This window comes from Camelus dromedarius, chromosome 7 (genome assembly GCF_036321535.1).
Source record: "Camelus dromedarius isolate mCamDro1 chromosome 7, mCamDro1.pat, whole genome shotgun sequence".
Lineage (NCBI taxonomy): Eukaryota > Metazoa > Chordata > Mammalia > Artiodactyla > Camelidae > Camelus > Camelus dromedarius.
Genome location: NC_087442.1, coordinates 12,236,733 through 12,251,695, shown reverse-complemented (window position 1 = coordinate 12,251,695; position 14,963 = coordinate 12,236,733). Strand labels below are relative to the sequence as shown.

The 14,963-nt window shown below is 42.4% G+C and overlaps 1 protein-coding gene across 2 annotated transcripts; it reads left to right on the top strand.

Moving 5' to 3' along the window:
• The first annotated feature begins 3,663 nt into the window (after positions 1 to 3,663).
• NDUFB2 (NADH:ubiquinone oxidoreductase subunit B2) lies at positions 3,664 to 9,086 on the top strand. Of its 2 annotated transcripts, none has more exons than XM_031455501.2 (4): positions 3,664 to 3,822; positions 5,984 to 6,128; positions 6,972 to 7,070; positions 9,005 to 9,086. In XM_031455501.2, exons 1-3 carry the CDS (start codon positions 3,725 to 3,727, stop codon positions 7,044 to 7,046), a joined length of 318 nt encoding a protein of 105 aa, XP_031311361.2. In that variant the 5' UTR covers positions 3,664 to 3,724; the 3' UTR covers positions 7,047 to 7,070; positions 9,005 to 9,086. The 2 variants fall into 2 exon arrangements, with proteins under 2 accessions (XP_031311361.2, XP_031311362.2); XM_031455502.2 differs by having other exon boundaries at positions 6,972 to 7,074.
• The last annotated feature ends 5,877 nt before the right edge of the window (positions 9,087 to 14,963 follow it).

Below are 14,963 nucleotides of genomic sequence, written 5' to 3'. Positions count from 1 at the left end.
CAAAGTTGAGCCTTCCTTCTCTCTGAAATACCTGCTGTGACCACTCGACTAGATTCTTCCATTCTTTCCTTCTTAAAGATAAAGTTCATTTTTGTCTTTTAGGGAGCAAGTAAGATTTAGTTAGACAGATTCTTTTGGTGCAGTTTTTTTCAGAGGGGTGAAGATGTTATTTTTACTTACCAAGTCTTGAGGGGAGGGCATTTGAGTCAGGCAGTGAGGGGCTGGGGGCTCCAGGTAGCACCGGGGTAGCTCCCTCCTCATGAGCATGCCACCCAGACATTTGGCCCCTTGTGCCAAATGCACGTACACTTACACTGTGGGGCAAGAGAGGGGCACAAACACAGCAGGTGTCTCCCTAAGCAAACACCAGCACCACTGAGGCTTTCTTTAAAGCCAGTGGATTCCATCAAGCCATTGTGACATGCATTAATTATCTACCACTGCATACAAACTACCCCCAAATGTAGCAGTTTAATACAACTATGCTTATTACCTCACAGCCTGCCGGTCAGAGATCTGAGTGAAGCTCAGCCGGGTCCTCTGCTCAGGGTCCTGCACAGGCTGCAGGCATCCTGGGGCTCCGCTGGGGTGGGTCTGATGCCAAGCTCACTCATGTAGTTCCTTGTGGGCTGCTGGACCGAGGGTCTCAGTTCCTCAGGAGCCATCATAGCATAACAGCAAATGAACACAGGCTGGAATGAAGAGAAGAATAACAGAGGTCACTTGCTGATTTTTAAAATAAGTATCTTAAAAATACAAAACTTGACTTATAAATTCATCTTCTTGAGGAGAAGAGGCTACTTTCTTGGGTGTACGTGGATAAAGTGGCAGCATGGCATCTCCCTGAAGGGAGGTCAAAGCTCAATTCTTCTAAAGCAGAAAGTACAAGGTTCATTTCTGTGTTACTAAAACCACTGGAAAGATGAGTTCTTTCCATCTTTCAACAGGGAAAGGGAGATCAAGCAAGACTTTAAAAGTATGAAATTAAATAAACATCAAGTTGTGTGAACAAGCTTTTTTCCCCCTCAACTCCCTGCTTTGTTTTCTGTTCCCAGCTATGGGATAGATTCTTGATTTGGGGTTAGATCCTGTATGTTAGGCCATTTAGAGTCTGTCCTCACAGTTTGTTAAAATTTGACTGGGAATTTGATTTGCACATCAAGGCTGAGAGCTCAATGTCAGGGCTTGGTGTCCTTTCCCTCACCCCCTAAAATGCATCCATTCGAATAGAGTGCTTATCTGAGAACCAAAAAGAGGGCCATCATGCAACCTGCAAAAGGCAGTCAAGGATATTTGCCTTTGGAGTTTTATTTTAATTATTAATTAATTTATTAAAATTTTAGTGGAGGTACTGGGGATTGAACCCAGGACCTCGTGCTAAGCACACACTCTACCACCGAGCCTCTCCTCCCCCTGCTGCCTGCCCCCACCCCAGGGAGTTTTTAGAGCATGTTAACAAAACAAATATGTGTCACTGTCACATGTTCGAAATAGTTGACTGGGACCATAAACTTTTTATAATAAAAAATCAGAGTTTATTATGCAAAATGTTAAAGCTAAGGACCCCACAAATGGTCTATAGAGCAATATTGCTTTAAATACAAGCTGGCAGGCATTAATGTTAAAACATTCTGTTTTGTAATTCAGCAAAAAAGATGGGGAGGGTGAATGAATTTTAGTTTACCTGAATAGATTTTGCTACCAGGAAAGGAAGGTATAACAAAGAATAAAAATTTCCTGAGTACATGCTGTGGGCCAGGTACTCTCTTAAAAGGCTAATGAAGGGCACTGATGCTTGGAGAAGTAAAGTAACTTGTCCAAATTCGTAAAGCTAATAATTGGCAGAGCTGATGATTGTCAATCATCAGAATCTCAAGTTTTATGCTTTTTGTTTAAGCTGCGCCTTTTTCCCTTTCTTTCTTCCTTTCTTTCCTCTTTTTTTCTTTATTTCTTTTTCTCTTTCTTTCCTTTCTCTTTCTCTCTCTCTTTCTTGTGACCTTGGAATCACAGCATTGTTCTTTACTGGGAGCAAGGCAGGCAGCTGTATAATATGGGCAGCCAGCTTTCTTAGGAAAGATGGAAAACCCTGCCCTCCCAATTTATAAAATTTATCTCTTAGTGGTTTGTATATGTCACTAGGAAGGTTAAGTGGTGAATGGTAGGCCAGAGAAAGCCACACTATTGCATATCAATTGGAAAGTCAACTTGCACCCAGAAAATAGTAAATTCTTTTATTTATATACATAGAAGTTAGCAGGGCAGGAGAAGGGGCAGTGAAGGGGGGAGTCCTCCCGTGCCAGAGGGTCAATCAATATGCTGTTCAGAAGGGCATGGGAGGGGAGGATACAGTTCAGTGGTGGAGTGCATGCCTAGCATGCACGAGGTCCTGGATTCAATCCCCAGTACCTCCATTAAAGATAAATAAATAAACAAATGAACCTAATTGTCTCCCTGTGCCAAACAAAACAAAACAAAAATAGCACACAAAAAATTAAATAAAATGTGTATGTATTAAAAAAAAAAAAAAGAGAAGGGCATGAGGGCAGCTCAATAATCATAGCTTTATGAAGCCTATCTCCAGGGAGAGAGGTTTCTAGTTACAGGGCACACGGAGGCCCATATCTTGCCATAGAAGGAGTTACATTCAATGCACTCAAATCTCTAAATTCATTTCTCTCCGTAAGTTTCCTGTTTTTCATGCTTATGACTCAGTGTGAAGTCTTCAGTGCTTGGCTGGTGATCCATTTCAAATCGAAATCTCCAAGGCTGGCAGGTTAAGCTCGTAATTTAATAAAACCTGGAAGTTCTTAGGAACACTACAACCCGTAAGTAGGAACCCTGAGAATTCAGGGGGTGGAGGGGGGAGTCCAGAGAAGCTTGGAGTTCTTCCAGGATTTACTACAAGGCAATATTAAGAGACAAAAGCCAAGAAAGCCAAGAACCCAGGGTTAGCTCAGGATTAAGGAATTAGGTGTACTGCATAAACCGGGGGCCTGCTAACATGCAGATTCCTTGGCCCTACTTGAGACTTAGAATATCTGGGGTCGGGCTCCTCAGGGGATTCTGATACCACCAGCCCCTGTACTGATCGTTGGGAACCACTGGCTGAGGCTTGGTAATCAAGTTCAAGTTTGTAGAACAACAGTATAACAAATGAAGGCTTTAAAGAAACCCTTGTGAGCCTTTGCAGGAGAGAAGAGCCCAAAGGACTAGCTTCGGGAAGAACTACTGCTTCTGAAAGGATTTGGCAGCCTAAGAGGGTCTGGAAGGGCGGTTAATTCTGGAAAAGCAGGCAGTGGGGGGTGGGCCCAGGTTGGGTAACACCGTCTAGATCAGTAAGGACGAACAAGCTCAGATTCAGTGTTAAATGTTGACTTTCCTTTTCGCAACAAAGAAGAGCTCCGTAAGCGGAGCGCCGAGGTGCCGCACGCCCACCCCGGGGCCTAGCTCGTGGCGCCACCCAGCCGAGCTCGCCAGGGCGGTCTACACCGTTCACCTTTCAGAGGCGCCTCCTGGCCGTCAAAGCCAAGGCGCGTTGCGTCCCTCCTCGTGGTCCCCGCGGCCCTCACGGGAGGGAAGGGATTGAGATGCCCCGCCCCACACCGCACGTCACCCTCCGGGAGATGGGCGCGGCCCCGCCGCTGACGTCACTAGGCGGGGCGCCAGGGGAAGTGACGTGAGGCGGAGGCGGGGCCTGGGGACTGCTCTCTGGGCGCGGGCAGGCATGTCGGCTTTGACGCGGCTGGCGCCTTTCGTGCGCTTTGGAGGCCACTTCTTCGGAGGCCGCCGCGTGCGGGCGGCTGGAGGCTGTGGCGTCCGTCAGTGAGTGTTGTCTGGGAGTGGGGGTTCTCCTGCTTCTAACGGAAGGCGCCAGTCTTCGGGACGCCTTCACCTTGACGCCGGGCGCGCGGAGCAGGTCCGGGTTTTAGCGACCTGCGCCCCGAGGCATGCTGGGACTTGTAGTCTCACCGTGCGACGCGCGGCCGGGGGAGAGCTGGGGCTCTGGGTGCAGAGAAGCTCTGCTCCCTTGTTAGATTAAAAGTGCGTACCCGGCCATCCTTGCCCCTGGGAGAGCCTTCCCTCGGGAAGTAGACAGTCGCATGTGCAGATTAGCTGGAGCTAATCTGGAAGCGAGAGCGAGAGTTGGGGAGGCGAGGGCGTTCCCGGTGCATATCGAGCCCCGGTATAGTTTCCCCACCTGTACCGTGTGGCTTGGAGCGTCAAGTGCGAGACCAGGTGAGGCAGAGGTGAGGCTGGAGACCTTGGGACGTAGGGAGGGAGTAGTAGATGGTCCTGGTGCCTGGCTGAGGGATTTCGAATAGAGGCGATATCGGTCTTTGAGAGATTTCAATAAGAACTCACGAGGCCAGATTTTAATTCTGAGAAATTACTATCGTTGCAGGCTGGAGAATTAGTTCTGTGAGGCACGAGAGAGGAGGCGATCACCCAGAGAGTGCCGAAGGGTGGGAAGAGAAGAGAGCCAAAAGTGGATGCTTGGGCAATATCGGAAAATATTTTTAAAAATATTTTTTAGAGCAGTTTGGGGTTTACAGAAAAGCTGAGCGAAAGGTGCAGAGATTGCCCATAAGTCTCCTAACCCACATATGGGTAGCTTCCTCCATCACTGGCATCCTCCACCTGAGGAATACATTTATTACAATTGATGAGCCTACAATGACGCATTATTGTCACCCAAAGCCCATAGTTTCTTTAGAGTTCACCTTTGCAACACCAGAATTTAAGAGAGTGAGCAAAACTAGAGTCACCCATGATGTAGCCCAAGAAACAGACTGGAGAGCATAGAGCTCGGATGCCAAGGGAGGGCACATCTACCAGAAACGAGTTGGTAGTGCAGAGAGTCAGTAACAGCGGGACTGAAAATAGTACATTGGATTTCTCTAGGTAATGCTCCAGGCCCCTTAGACCATCAGCTACTCTTTACCAAGGGGCAGTCCAGGATAGTGATTAAAGCAGGATTCTGACCCCAGACTGCCTCTATTCAAATCTCACCTCTGCCACACATCTTCCTATACTACCTGGGGAAAGTTTCATGATCTCTTAATAACTTAATTTTCTCACCCATATAATGGGGATAATAATGTTAACTTCCAGGGAACTAAATGAATAACAGATCTCTTAAGTGTTTTTTAAGAGGGGAGGGTATAGCTCAAGTGGTAGAGCTCATGCTTAGCAAGCAGGATGTCTGGGTTCAATCCCCAGTACCTCCATCAAGAAACTAACTAAATAAATAAACCTAATTACCTCCCCCTGCAAAAAAAGCAAAAAACAAACAAACAAAAAAAAAAACAGTTCCGGTGCCTAGTAAGGACCATACTAATATTGTTTAACTATTATTAGGAAACTGAGGCCCAGGACAAAAGGAGTGACTTGGCTAAAGCCATACGTCTGTTAAGGATATGAAGCTGGGATAGGGGTAGGGTGGGTAGAAGGAAAAGGCATGTGTGACCTTAGCAAGGACAGAGATGGAGAGCCACCAACAAGAGCACTTGACCCTGCATGGGAAGACTAGAGTCATAAAGTGGTCTTTTAATAAAGATTGTAATAGAGCAGAGGATGTAATTTGCCTTTGAAATAGATGGCTAACCAGAACAAAATTAATTGGCTAATTTGTTTTTCTGGATAAGCTAGTGACCTACTAGTACAGGTTCAAAATCCCTTAACCAAAACCTTTGGACCAGTACCCCATAATCAGCACAGTCATATTTCTGGTATAAAATACAGGAATATTCACTTAATGAAAATCAAAATTAGCCTCTTGTCCATGTAGGCCAGTTTTTGCTGCTGTACAAGTTTAAAGCAAGCTTATGAAAAGCGAGTATTTCAAGGGATTGCAGAGCTCTGTTATTCTGTATTTTATGGACAAGATGAGAAAGGTTTTGTTTCTGGATGTAACTCAGAACTTTGGATGAGTGCATACTTTGGAGATAGAGCAAGTGCTTACCGCCTCCGTTTTGTCGTATAGTGCTGGTGGTGGTGTGCATATCGAGCCCCGGTACAGACAGTTTCCCCAGCTAACCAGATCCCAGGTGATCCAGGCCGAGTTCTTCAGCGGAACCATGTGGTTCTGGATCCTCTGGCGCCTTTGGCATGACTCAGATGCTGTGCTGGTAAGTGCCAGAGAGTAATTCTTATCCTTTATTGGGTGGGGGGAGGGAAGATTTATTAATAGCTTAGCTTGTTTCTTTCTTCTGTTTGTAGACTTATTTTTCTTTATGGATGTGTCCCTTCACCATGTTGTCCTTATGTATATAGAGGAATCCTGTTATTTAATGAAACATATTATCTCTGACCTTTTCCACTCAAAGATGTACATATAGGTGGCCCATGACTTATGGTTTCTATTTGGTGGCAATATTTGGAAGGGAGACTATAGATGCTAGTTTTTTTACCTTCCAAACCAGGGTAGGAGTTCATTGATGGATTAAGTTTCATACTTACATTCCTTTAAATGATAAATATCATCTAGTCTGTCCAGAGGCTCAATGCTGCCGGGTTGAGGTGGGATAGATGTAGGCTAATTTGTCTGAAGAACAGAAGTTAGTTACTGGTTAGTGACTTTGTTACATGTCATTGGCCTCAACTGAGCTTTTATTTTTAATCACATTTGTACAGACCCTGTTCTCTAGGCAATTACACTTTTAAGCCATTAAAATCTGTTTATTGATCCAGAATATTTTGAATTTTAATAAATTCGGTTTTGTTTCTAGGATAGGGGAAAAATCCTAAACAGTGTACAACTTCTATATTTATATTTTTTTATTGAAGTATTGTCAGTTTACAGTGTGTCAATTTCTGGTGTACAGCACAATGCTTCAGTCATACATGAACCTACATATATTCGTTTTCATATTCTTTTTCACCATAAGTTACTACAAGTTATTTTGAATATAGTTCCCTGTGCTACAAAGTAGGACCTTATTGTGACCTTTTTTTTTCATGGTTCCCATCAGGGTCATTTTCCATATCCAGATCCTTCCCAGTGGACTGATGAAGAATTAGGAATCCTTCCTGATGATGAAGACTGAAAATGTAGACTCAACTCTTTGCAAGTGGGTATGCCCCAAGTTTTTTTCTGTCTGTCTGTCTATCCATCTATCTATTTATCTATCTGCCTATTAATCAATTAATAGAAGTACTAGGGATTGAACCCAGGACCTCGTGCATGCTAAGCATATGCTCTACCACTGAGCCTTCCCCTCCCCACTAAGTTTCTTTTTAAAGTTATATTTACTGTTTGTCAGTAAAAATGTTTTGACTCTGCACCTATGATGGTCTCGAAGAAGCTGTACATTTCTGTTAAAGAAACAGACAAACCACTAATTGGAAAAAAATACGGCATGTGTGTCCAACAAAGGGCTTGTATCTAGTATGTGTAAAGAACTTCTATAATCAACAAAAATTAGATGAACAACCCAATTGAAAAATGGCAAAAACTTTGAGCAGACACTTCACAAAAGAAGATACGTGAATGGCCAATAATCATATGAAAAAAGGTCCTTAATATCATTAGTTACCAGGGAAATGCAAATTAAAGGTACAGTAAGATATCATTTGTATCCACTAGAATGGCTAAAATAAGAAAGGCGGGCAACTTCAAATGGTGGTGACAATATAGAACAACTGGAATATTTGCTAGTAAGAATGTAAAAAGGTAAAATTTTGGCAGTTTCTAGTGAACAGATGTATATCCTAGGATTCAGCGACTTTATTCCTAGGTATTTACTCAAGAGGAATGAAAATACATGTCCATGAAAGATGTGTATAAAATTTTTTATAGCAGTTTTTTTCTTAATAGCTCCAAACCAGACCCAGTTGTCCATCAATGGGAGACTGGATAAACACATTACAGTATATTCATTCAACTGAATAATAATTCAGCAATTAAAAATAACAAACTACAAGACACAGGGGTAGGGAGTATAGCTCAGGGGTAGAGCACATGCTTGGTGTGCACAAGGTCCTGGGTTCAATCCCCAGGGTCTTCATTGGGGGGAAAATTTTTTAAATAAATAAATGTTTTTTAAAAAAGGAAATCTTAAAAAAAAAGAATAATTTAGATAAATCTCAGAATCATCATATTAAGCAAAAGGACTGCGTCACTTAACAGTTACATAATGCATGACTCCATTTATATGAAGTCTTAAGTATCAGTAAGACTAGTCTATAGAGGTGGGCTGGGGAGTTTGGGGTTATGTGGGTGTGTACAATTGTCAAAATTCAACATTGAACTGTACCCTTAATATCTGTGCATTTTTATTTTAATTACACCTTAATAAAGTTGTAACAAAAAAAATTAACCATTGCACATTAATAACTGCCATCATTCAAAATGTCTTGGAGGGAGGGTATAGCTCAGTGGTAGAGTGCATGCTTAGTATGCATGAGGTCCTAGGTTCAATCTCCAGTGCTTTTAAAATAAAAACAAATAAATAAAATAAACCTAGTCTCCCCCCCACCCCCCAGCAAACAAACAAGCAAACTGTCTTGGAAGTTGTTAGGAAGTATTAAATGATAGTTAAGTGTTCCTGATAATCATACTATTACTATTATCAGTATTATCTTATTTAGAAGTAGCTCATTGACATGAAAATTATAGCAATTTGGGGGGTATGCAGGGAGTGAGGGGGATGAGAGTGAACAGTTAAGCTGTTTTACAGCTTGTTTTGTGTCTCTGGCTTTGCTATGGACAAGTCAGAAGTCCGGCCCTTACCAGATCTCGTTTCCCCAGCGTTAATGGGTCTGCCAGCACTAACCTCTTCCTATCTTATGTATTTTTCAGCATTCTCACACATAGTCATTAACATTTTAATGACTAGACTGTAAACCCTTTGACGAAGCAAGGTGATTTGGCTTCTGTCCTCTGCAAGGCTATTCACATGATTGATGCTCGGTGAATGCTTCAGTAATTGAATGAACAAGAATGATGTATATGAATTATTGAAAATATAAGTTCTTAAAGCTTTCTACTTTTGTTTCCTTACAGGAACGAGGTGAGAATTTCAAGAAATTACGGACATCATATTATATATTAAGTTGTAAATTAAAAGTGTTTTGGTCAAGAATGAGGAACTGAGTTAATAGATGTGTCTGATAATGACAACCATCCTTTGTGGGTCATTTCCTGTGCTAACTGGTTACAGGCCCTTTCAGTGGATCCTCTTGGCTACCCCATGGTGTAAATAGGCAGTAGGGCCATTCATCAGTGAGGACAGGGTTCAAAGAAATGAAATAACTTGCTTAGGGTCACACACTTACAAGTGATGACCCCACACTTAACTTCAGTGCCATTCTGCCTACCTCCTTAGCTAATGTCTTAGTTATACTCGTGTTGACAGTTTATGGAAACTCTTGCCATCTCTGTACTACTGGTGTATTCTTGCCTGAGTATACAGAGGTTAGAGGTTAGTGCAGTCCATTTATTGTGTTTACATACCTCTTGTGGATTGGCATTGAGTTGCCATTTGTGGAACTCATAAGATATGCTTCTAACTAGGAATTCTTAGGCACAGGGGAATGGGAGATACGGGTGAAGAGGATAATCCAGTTTTTCAAGAATTTGTTTCAGAGCACTTCCCAGCTTTCTGTAGCATCACAATTCTGCAGGTAAACATGCGCAGTAGAGTGGCTTAATGCTTGCCCAGAAGTATAACTATTCATATTTTTAATACAGGTTTTTGACCACCTTGGTGTTGGGAATGCTAAACAAGACAGATAAGATTCTGTTCTCAGAGAACCTAGATTTTAGGAAGGGAAGACATACAAGCCGGTAGGCCTGTGAAGGAGACAACTGGGTGACGTGCTGGAGGTGGGTGGGTGCTGATCTTTCAGGTGGGTGGGAGAGGCATGTGAGCTGAACCCTGCACAAATAGGAGGCACCAGTTTGCAAGGTCTGAGAAGAGTGCCCCAGGGACAAAGAACAGCAAGAACCAAGTTCTAGGGTGGGACCAAGGTCACCATGTTTAAGGGACAAAGTCCAGTGGTGGGGTTGTGGCAGGGGAGGGGAGCAGGGGGACTAGATGAGGTTAATAGGTCATGGTTGCAGGTTTTATGTTAAATGCACTGAGAAAGCTGGAAGGCTCTAAGCAGGGGGTGGCTCGTTTCGAGTTCCTAGTTCTCAGGTTTCCACTCCCCCTTTGGTTCTCCTCAGTTGTCAGAGTGGGCTCAATGGCAGCAAAAGCTGAAGCAAGTGGAAGTTTGACCCTCCCCGCCGCCTGCTCCAGCAGTCCCGAGCCTGTTGGGGGGGGTGCTAGCGACACGCCTTGGTTTTTGTGCTTACTCACCTGTGTACGTGTGCTGTCCCAGCTGATAAATATTTAAGGTCTTTAAAAGGCCATCAGATCTTGCTTTTTTTGGTTCTCCACTGCTTCTGCTCCTTCCCCTCCCCACCCCCGTGAAAGTTTTTTGGTACAGAATACAGTCTATAAGAGTGAACAAGTAGAAAAATCCCATTAGCTTTTTCCCTTAGAAATCAAGAGTTGCTTGACTTGAATTAAAAGGTAACTTTAAAAACAGCAGTCTTTAAAATCAGCCATATACTGGATCCTCTTTTCTGTACTTGGGCTGTGAAATCAGTTTAAGCTAATGCAGAAATTGTCCCCAATCTCTTCTCAAAGGAATGGGCCTCCACCCTGCTATTATAGCTTAAGTCCTCACCTTTTTTCCATTTTATAGATGGGTAAGCTGAACTGTAGATATGTTAGGTAACTTGCCCAAGCTCCAAGACACAGAGAACCAAGGTCCTATCCTGGCTGGCGGGAGGGTCTGAGTCAGACAGATGGTGTAAAGCTTTTTGATCGTGACCTACCTACTCTAAGAAATAATTTTATTCTTTTGTGTGTGTGTGTGTGTGTGTATAATTCAAAAGCGTTATGAATACTTACCTGTGATGGTTTCTCTTCGATTCTACATAAAATATGGTTGACTGAGACTGATTTTACTACCCACTAATGGGCTTCAACCTGCAGTTAGAAAAACTGGCAGAGTGCTTGCTGAACTCAGGCTCTGGAGCCAGACTTGCTGGATCTGGCTCACAGCTCTACCATTTATTTACTTGCTGTGAGTTTGGGCAGATTACTTACCTGAATTGTGCCTCAATATCCTCATGTGTAAAACATTAAATAGATTAAATGGGTTAGTATATAAAGCCCTCAGAACTGTATCTGGCATGAAGGAAATACTCTAAATGGAAGCAACTATTACTTCTAGACCATTGGGTCTAAGCTAGGTTTACAGTGACCTTTGAATCCCAGTTTGATTTTTATAGGAAAGCCTCCACATGGAGATAGACAAGCTGTAAACAGGTTATTTCAGCAGATGCAGCCCCCCTCCACCTCCTCTGCCTAATACTACAGACATTTAGGATGTCTCTTTCTCCCTTCCTGTTGAGTAGCTAAAAGTACATTCACAGTAAAGTTTTAGCGTGTGGCCTGGTAGATGGAAAGATGTACCTTCATAAATGGAAAGGTAGGCGATGAAACCATTCTTCTCTGTTGGTTTCATCTGTTCGATGAAACCAACAGAGAACATCAAGTGTCACATTTTAACACAAATTTGTAAGTTTACCAAATTTCCTATATGGAAACCTTAATATAAGTAACACAACTGATTATCTAATAAAGTTGTGAGACAAGGGAGGTGCTGTGTAAGGAACATCTGTGGGGCATGTTAACAGGAAGGTACAAGAGGTCATCTCGGTTCCACTTGCCTCCAGAACTATTCTGTAGAAGAGGGTAACAGGTGCCTGCTGCCACTGGCACATCAGGAGCTTCAGCGGGACAACAGGGTACAGTGGAGGAAACGGGAGCTGCCTGAGCTGCTGCTGACCTGCTGCAGCTGCGGGACCGTCCCCTGTCGTCACCTCCCGGAGCAGTGGGCTGGCTCCTGGGACAGGAAAGCATGGGCAAGTGGAGACTGCTGGTCAGCATCCACTTCTAGCTGCATACTCGAGGTCACGGAGTCCACACATGCTTCTCTCCAGTTCATTACAGTCATCACAATCACAACAAAAAGGTACATATACAGCATCCATAAAGTGCATAGCAGTCATCTTGGAAACAAAAGCCTGACTTTGCCTGGCCACCTGAGCGTAGGAAAGTCATCCCTGGAGATTCAAACTCAGTAACTGAGGAGGGGGACCATGCACCTTTATGAACTCTTGGCGCTAACCTTTTATGAGTCTAGGAGAACTAGTGTAACCCAGAGAGCAAGCCCAATCTTTTCAGCCACTGATAAAATTGCAGAAGAGCTAGTTTAGTAGGGTTCTTTATAATAGAATTTCATCACAGCACTTAAAGGGTTTATAATTCTGGGCTAAATTTTAAGGAAAACTACAGAAATGGGGCTACAATTACTCTAATGATGTATGAAAGTTATTTAAAGGTGAGTGTTAATATTTATTACAGAATTACATTTTCTTCAGATGAGAAAACTGCAGTTCAGAGAAAATACTTGTCTCAACAGCACTTTATGTTGGAGGGGCATGAAGATGAGAAACCAGATTCTTCAAATATGTGCCATCTTGAAGACTTTTATGTTCATATTGTTCTCAGACACAGGGTTTCCAGGTGAAGTTTTAAAATTGTTTATCTCTCTTCTGGAAACTTCGCCTGGTAATTTGACATAGCCTGAAGATACTTCAGGTGTCTTTCAAACTTCATGAAATCAAATGCATAAAATTACCTTACAGGGGTAGGTAGCCAGCATTAAAATAATAATAATGAAGTATAAAACATGAGTGCATAGTTTCAAATACATGTGTTTGTGTGTACATTCTGTGTTCCTACAGAAAATGTGTTACTGGAAGTTTGTGTCAAAAAGTTTGAAAGACAATTCTTTGGGGGAACTTCTCCAGAGAGACCACTTCTTAAATGACTCAATTACAGCACACACTTCAGCTGAGCCACTAGAGGGGCACAGTCAGGTCACAGCATCATAAAATACCTGAGGACAAAAGACTGTCACCACTAGAAGAGTGTAGCCACTACACTGTACAAGGCACTTACCTTGACAGCTGACTTTAAATATTTTTCTCATATAAGTAACTTCTACCCACCAAGCAGTAATTGACATTATGTATGAAAAAAGGTACACTTCTCAGTCCCTCCAGTGCCTGAAAGAACTGACTCTGAAAACCCTGACTACCTCCATTACTGAACGTGACAGTGCTAGAAAAATGATCTTGATAAAGGCTTCTCCATGCAGTCAATCTTTATTTTAGCAGTATTCGCATATTCACATCAAGTACATAGATCTTTTTTTGCCTTTTATATAATACAGAGTTTTTAAATAACTTTACACAGAAATAAATTTCTTCAATCTGAATTTCAGCTATCTTTTTTTATTTAATTCTCCATGCTTTCTACCCAAACTGAACAGTATTTTCCATTGTACAAATTTACATGAGAAAAACTCCGAAGTACAAATGAAGGGACCTGAGCAGGAAAGAGAACCGAAGCATCAGGAAGTGGGTATGGGGAAGAACTGACAGACAGATTCAAGCAAACACAGGATTAAGGAACAAGAGGGAGACAGCATCCATTTGACTGAAAATAAATGTCTTTTTTTATGAATTGAAAAATAAGCTTTAAAAATAGTTACTCCATTGTAATTTTTGCAAAGCAGGTAGAGAGAGAGGTCTGTGGACAATTTTCACTGGGCACACCCCAGACTCCATGAGAACCTTTTCAATGCTTGAGCAGAACTGAAGTGAACTAAACCCAAACCTTTGGCAGCAAGAAAGGAAAGGAATGCGTATGTGAATCACCATTAGGTCTGGAGTGGTAAACCAGGGGCCATCAACTCACTGCAGGTAAAACAAAGGATTTCCCTTTCCTCTCTTACAGAATTGTCCTCAAACCAAGAAGTATGTGAAAAAGGGGATGATTCCCTTTTTCTTGGTCCAAACCAAAGAGCAATCATAACTGCTAAATAGAATTCAAAGGGACATATGTCAAACAGTTAAATTCAATCTCCTGAGAGTTGTACACTCCTATTTAGGAAAAACAGCAACTGCTGAGTAAGGAAAGGGTCAGAGTGTACAACCAACGAATGAGATATCACTGTGACAGACTCCTTCAAATCAAGCGACATCATGAAGGCCATAGCCTATGGCACGGCCAAAGGAAACAGAAGACCCAACAAACGCATTTTCATATGAAGGAGGGCAAAGTTACAGCACGCGCGCGCGTGCGCACACACACACACACCCCCCCTGTATGTAAACTAACATAACGTGAAGATAAATAAGACATAAAGGTTAGCCATTTATGTTTGTAATATGAATAAAAAGGCATTATATGTTTACATAGCTGTTTTTAATCAGCTACGGAACATATGCAAATGTATTAGGAAGGAATGATTTTTTAAAAACCCGTTCACAGCTTAGATAAAAAGCACACTTATTGCACTCTTACATTTTATTTCAGGTAAATAGTTTATTTCCCACCCTCACATCAATTTTTCCCTACCCCTAGACTTACTCCCCCCCCCCCCCCATTTTGGTCCATTTTGTCTACGTTTGTGCCTTGTCTGTGAGCTTTGTTGCTTATGCTAGTCTGAAGTTTCCTCCTATGTGACACATACTCCACCAAAACACAAGTGCATTAAAAAAAGGCTTAACACACAAATGTAACATAGTAACTTTCAAAACAAAACCAATTTACTAAGCAACTTACTCGTAACCCCCACCCCCACTTCTGTAACAGAAGCCTTCCTCTGCTGTGTCTCTTACGTGAATTTCTTGCCCAATTTCCCACACAGACACTGTGATGAGAACTAGCCACTCATGGGTGCTGGACAATGTGCTCAGCCTGCCGGGAGAAGCAGATGGTTTGCACAAATTTGTTTTTGGACACTAACATGAATAAACATATTTCGGCTCTTTGTTTTCAAAGAGTATTTCAATCTACAGAATTTTTTTTTTTAATGCGTCACCAAAAACCAGA

What these genes read in the sequence shown, in the direction of transcription:
- NDUFB2 (XM_031455501.2), top strand. Translation starts at nt 3,725, where the DNA reads ATGTCGGCTTTGACGCGGCTGGCGCCTTTCGTGCGCTTTGGAGGCCAC. An exon ending in GGAGGCTGTGGCGTCCGTCA is followed by an intron (nt 3,823 to 5,983) that starts GTGAGTGTTGTC and finishes TTTGTCGTATAG; the next exon opens with TGCTGGTGGTGGTGTGCATA. An exon ending in ATGACTCAGATGCTGTGCTG is followed by an intron (nt 6,129 to 6,971) that starts GTAAGTGCCAGA and finishes GGTTCCCATCAG; the next exon opens with GGTCATTTTCCATATCCAGA.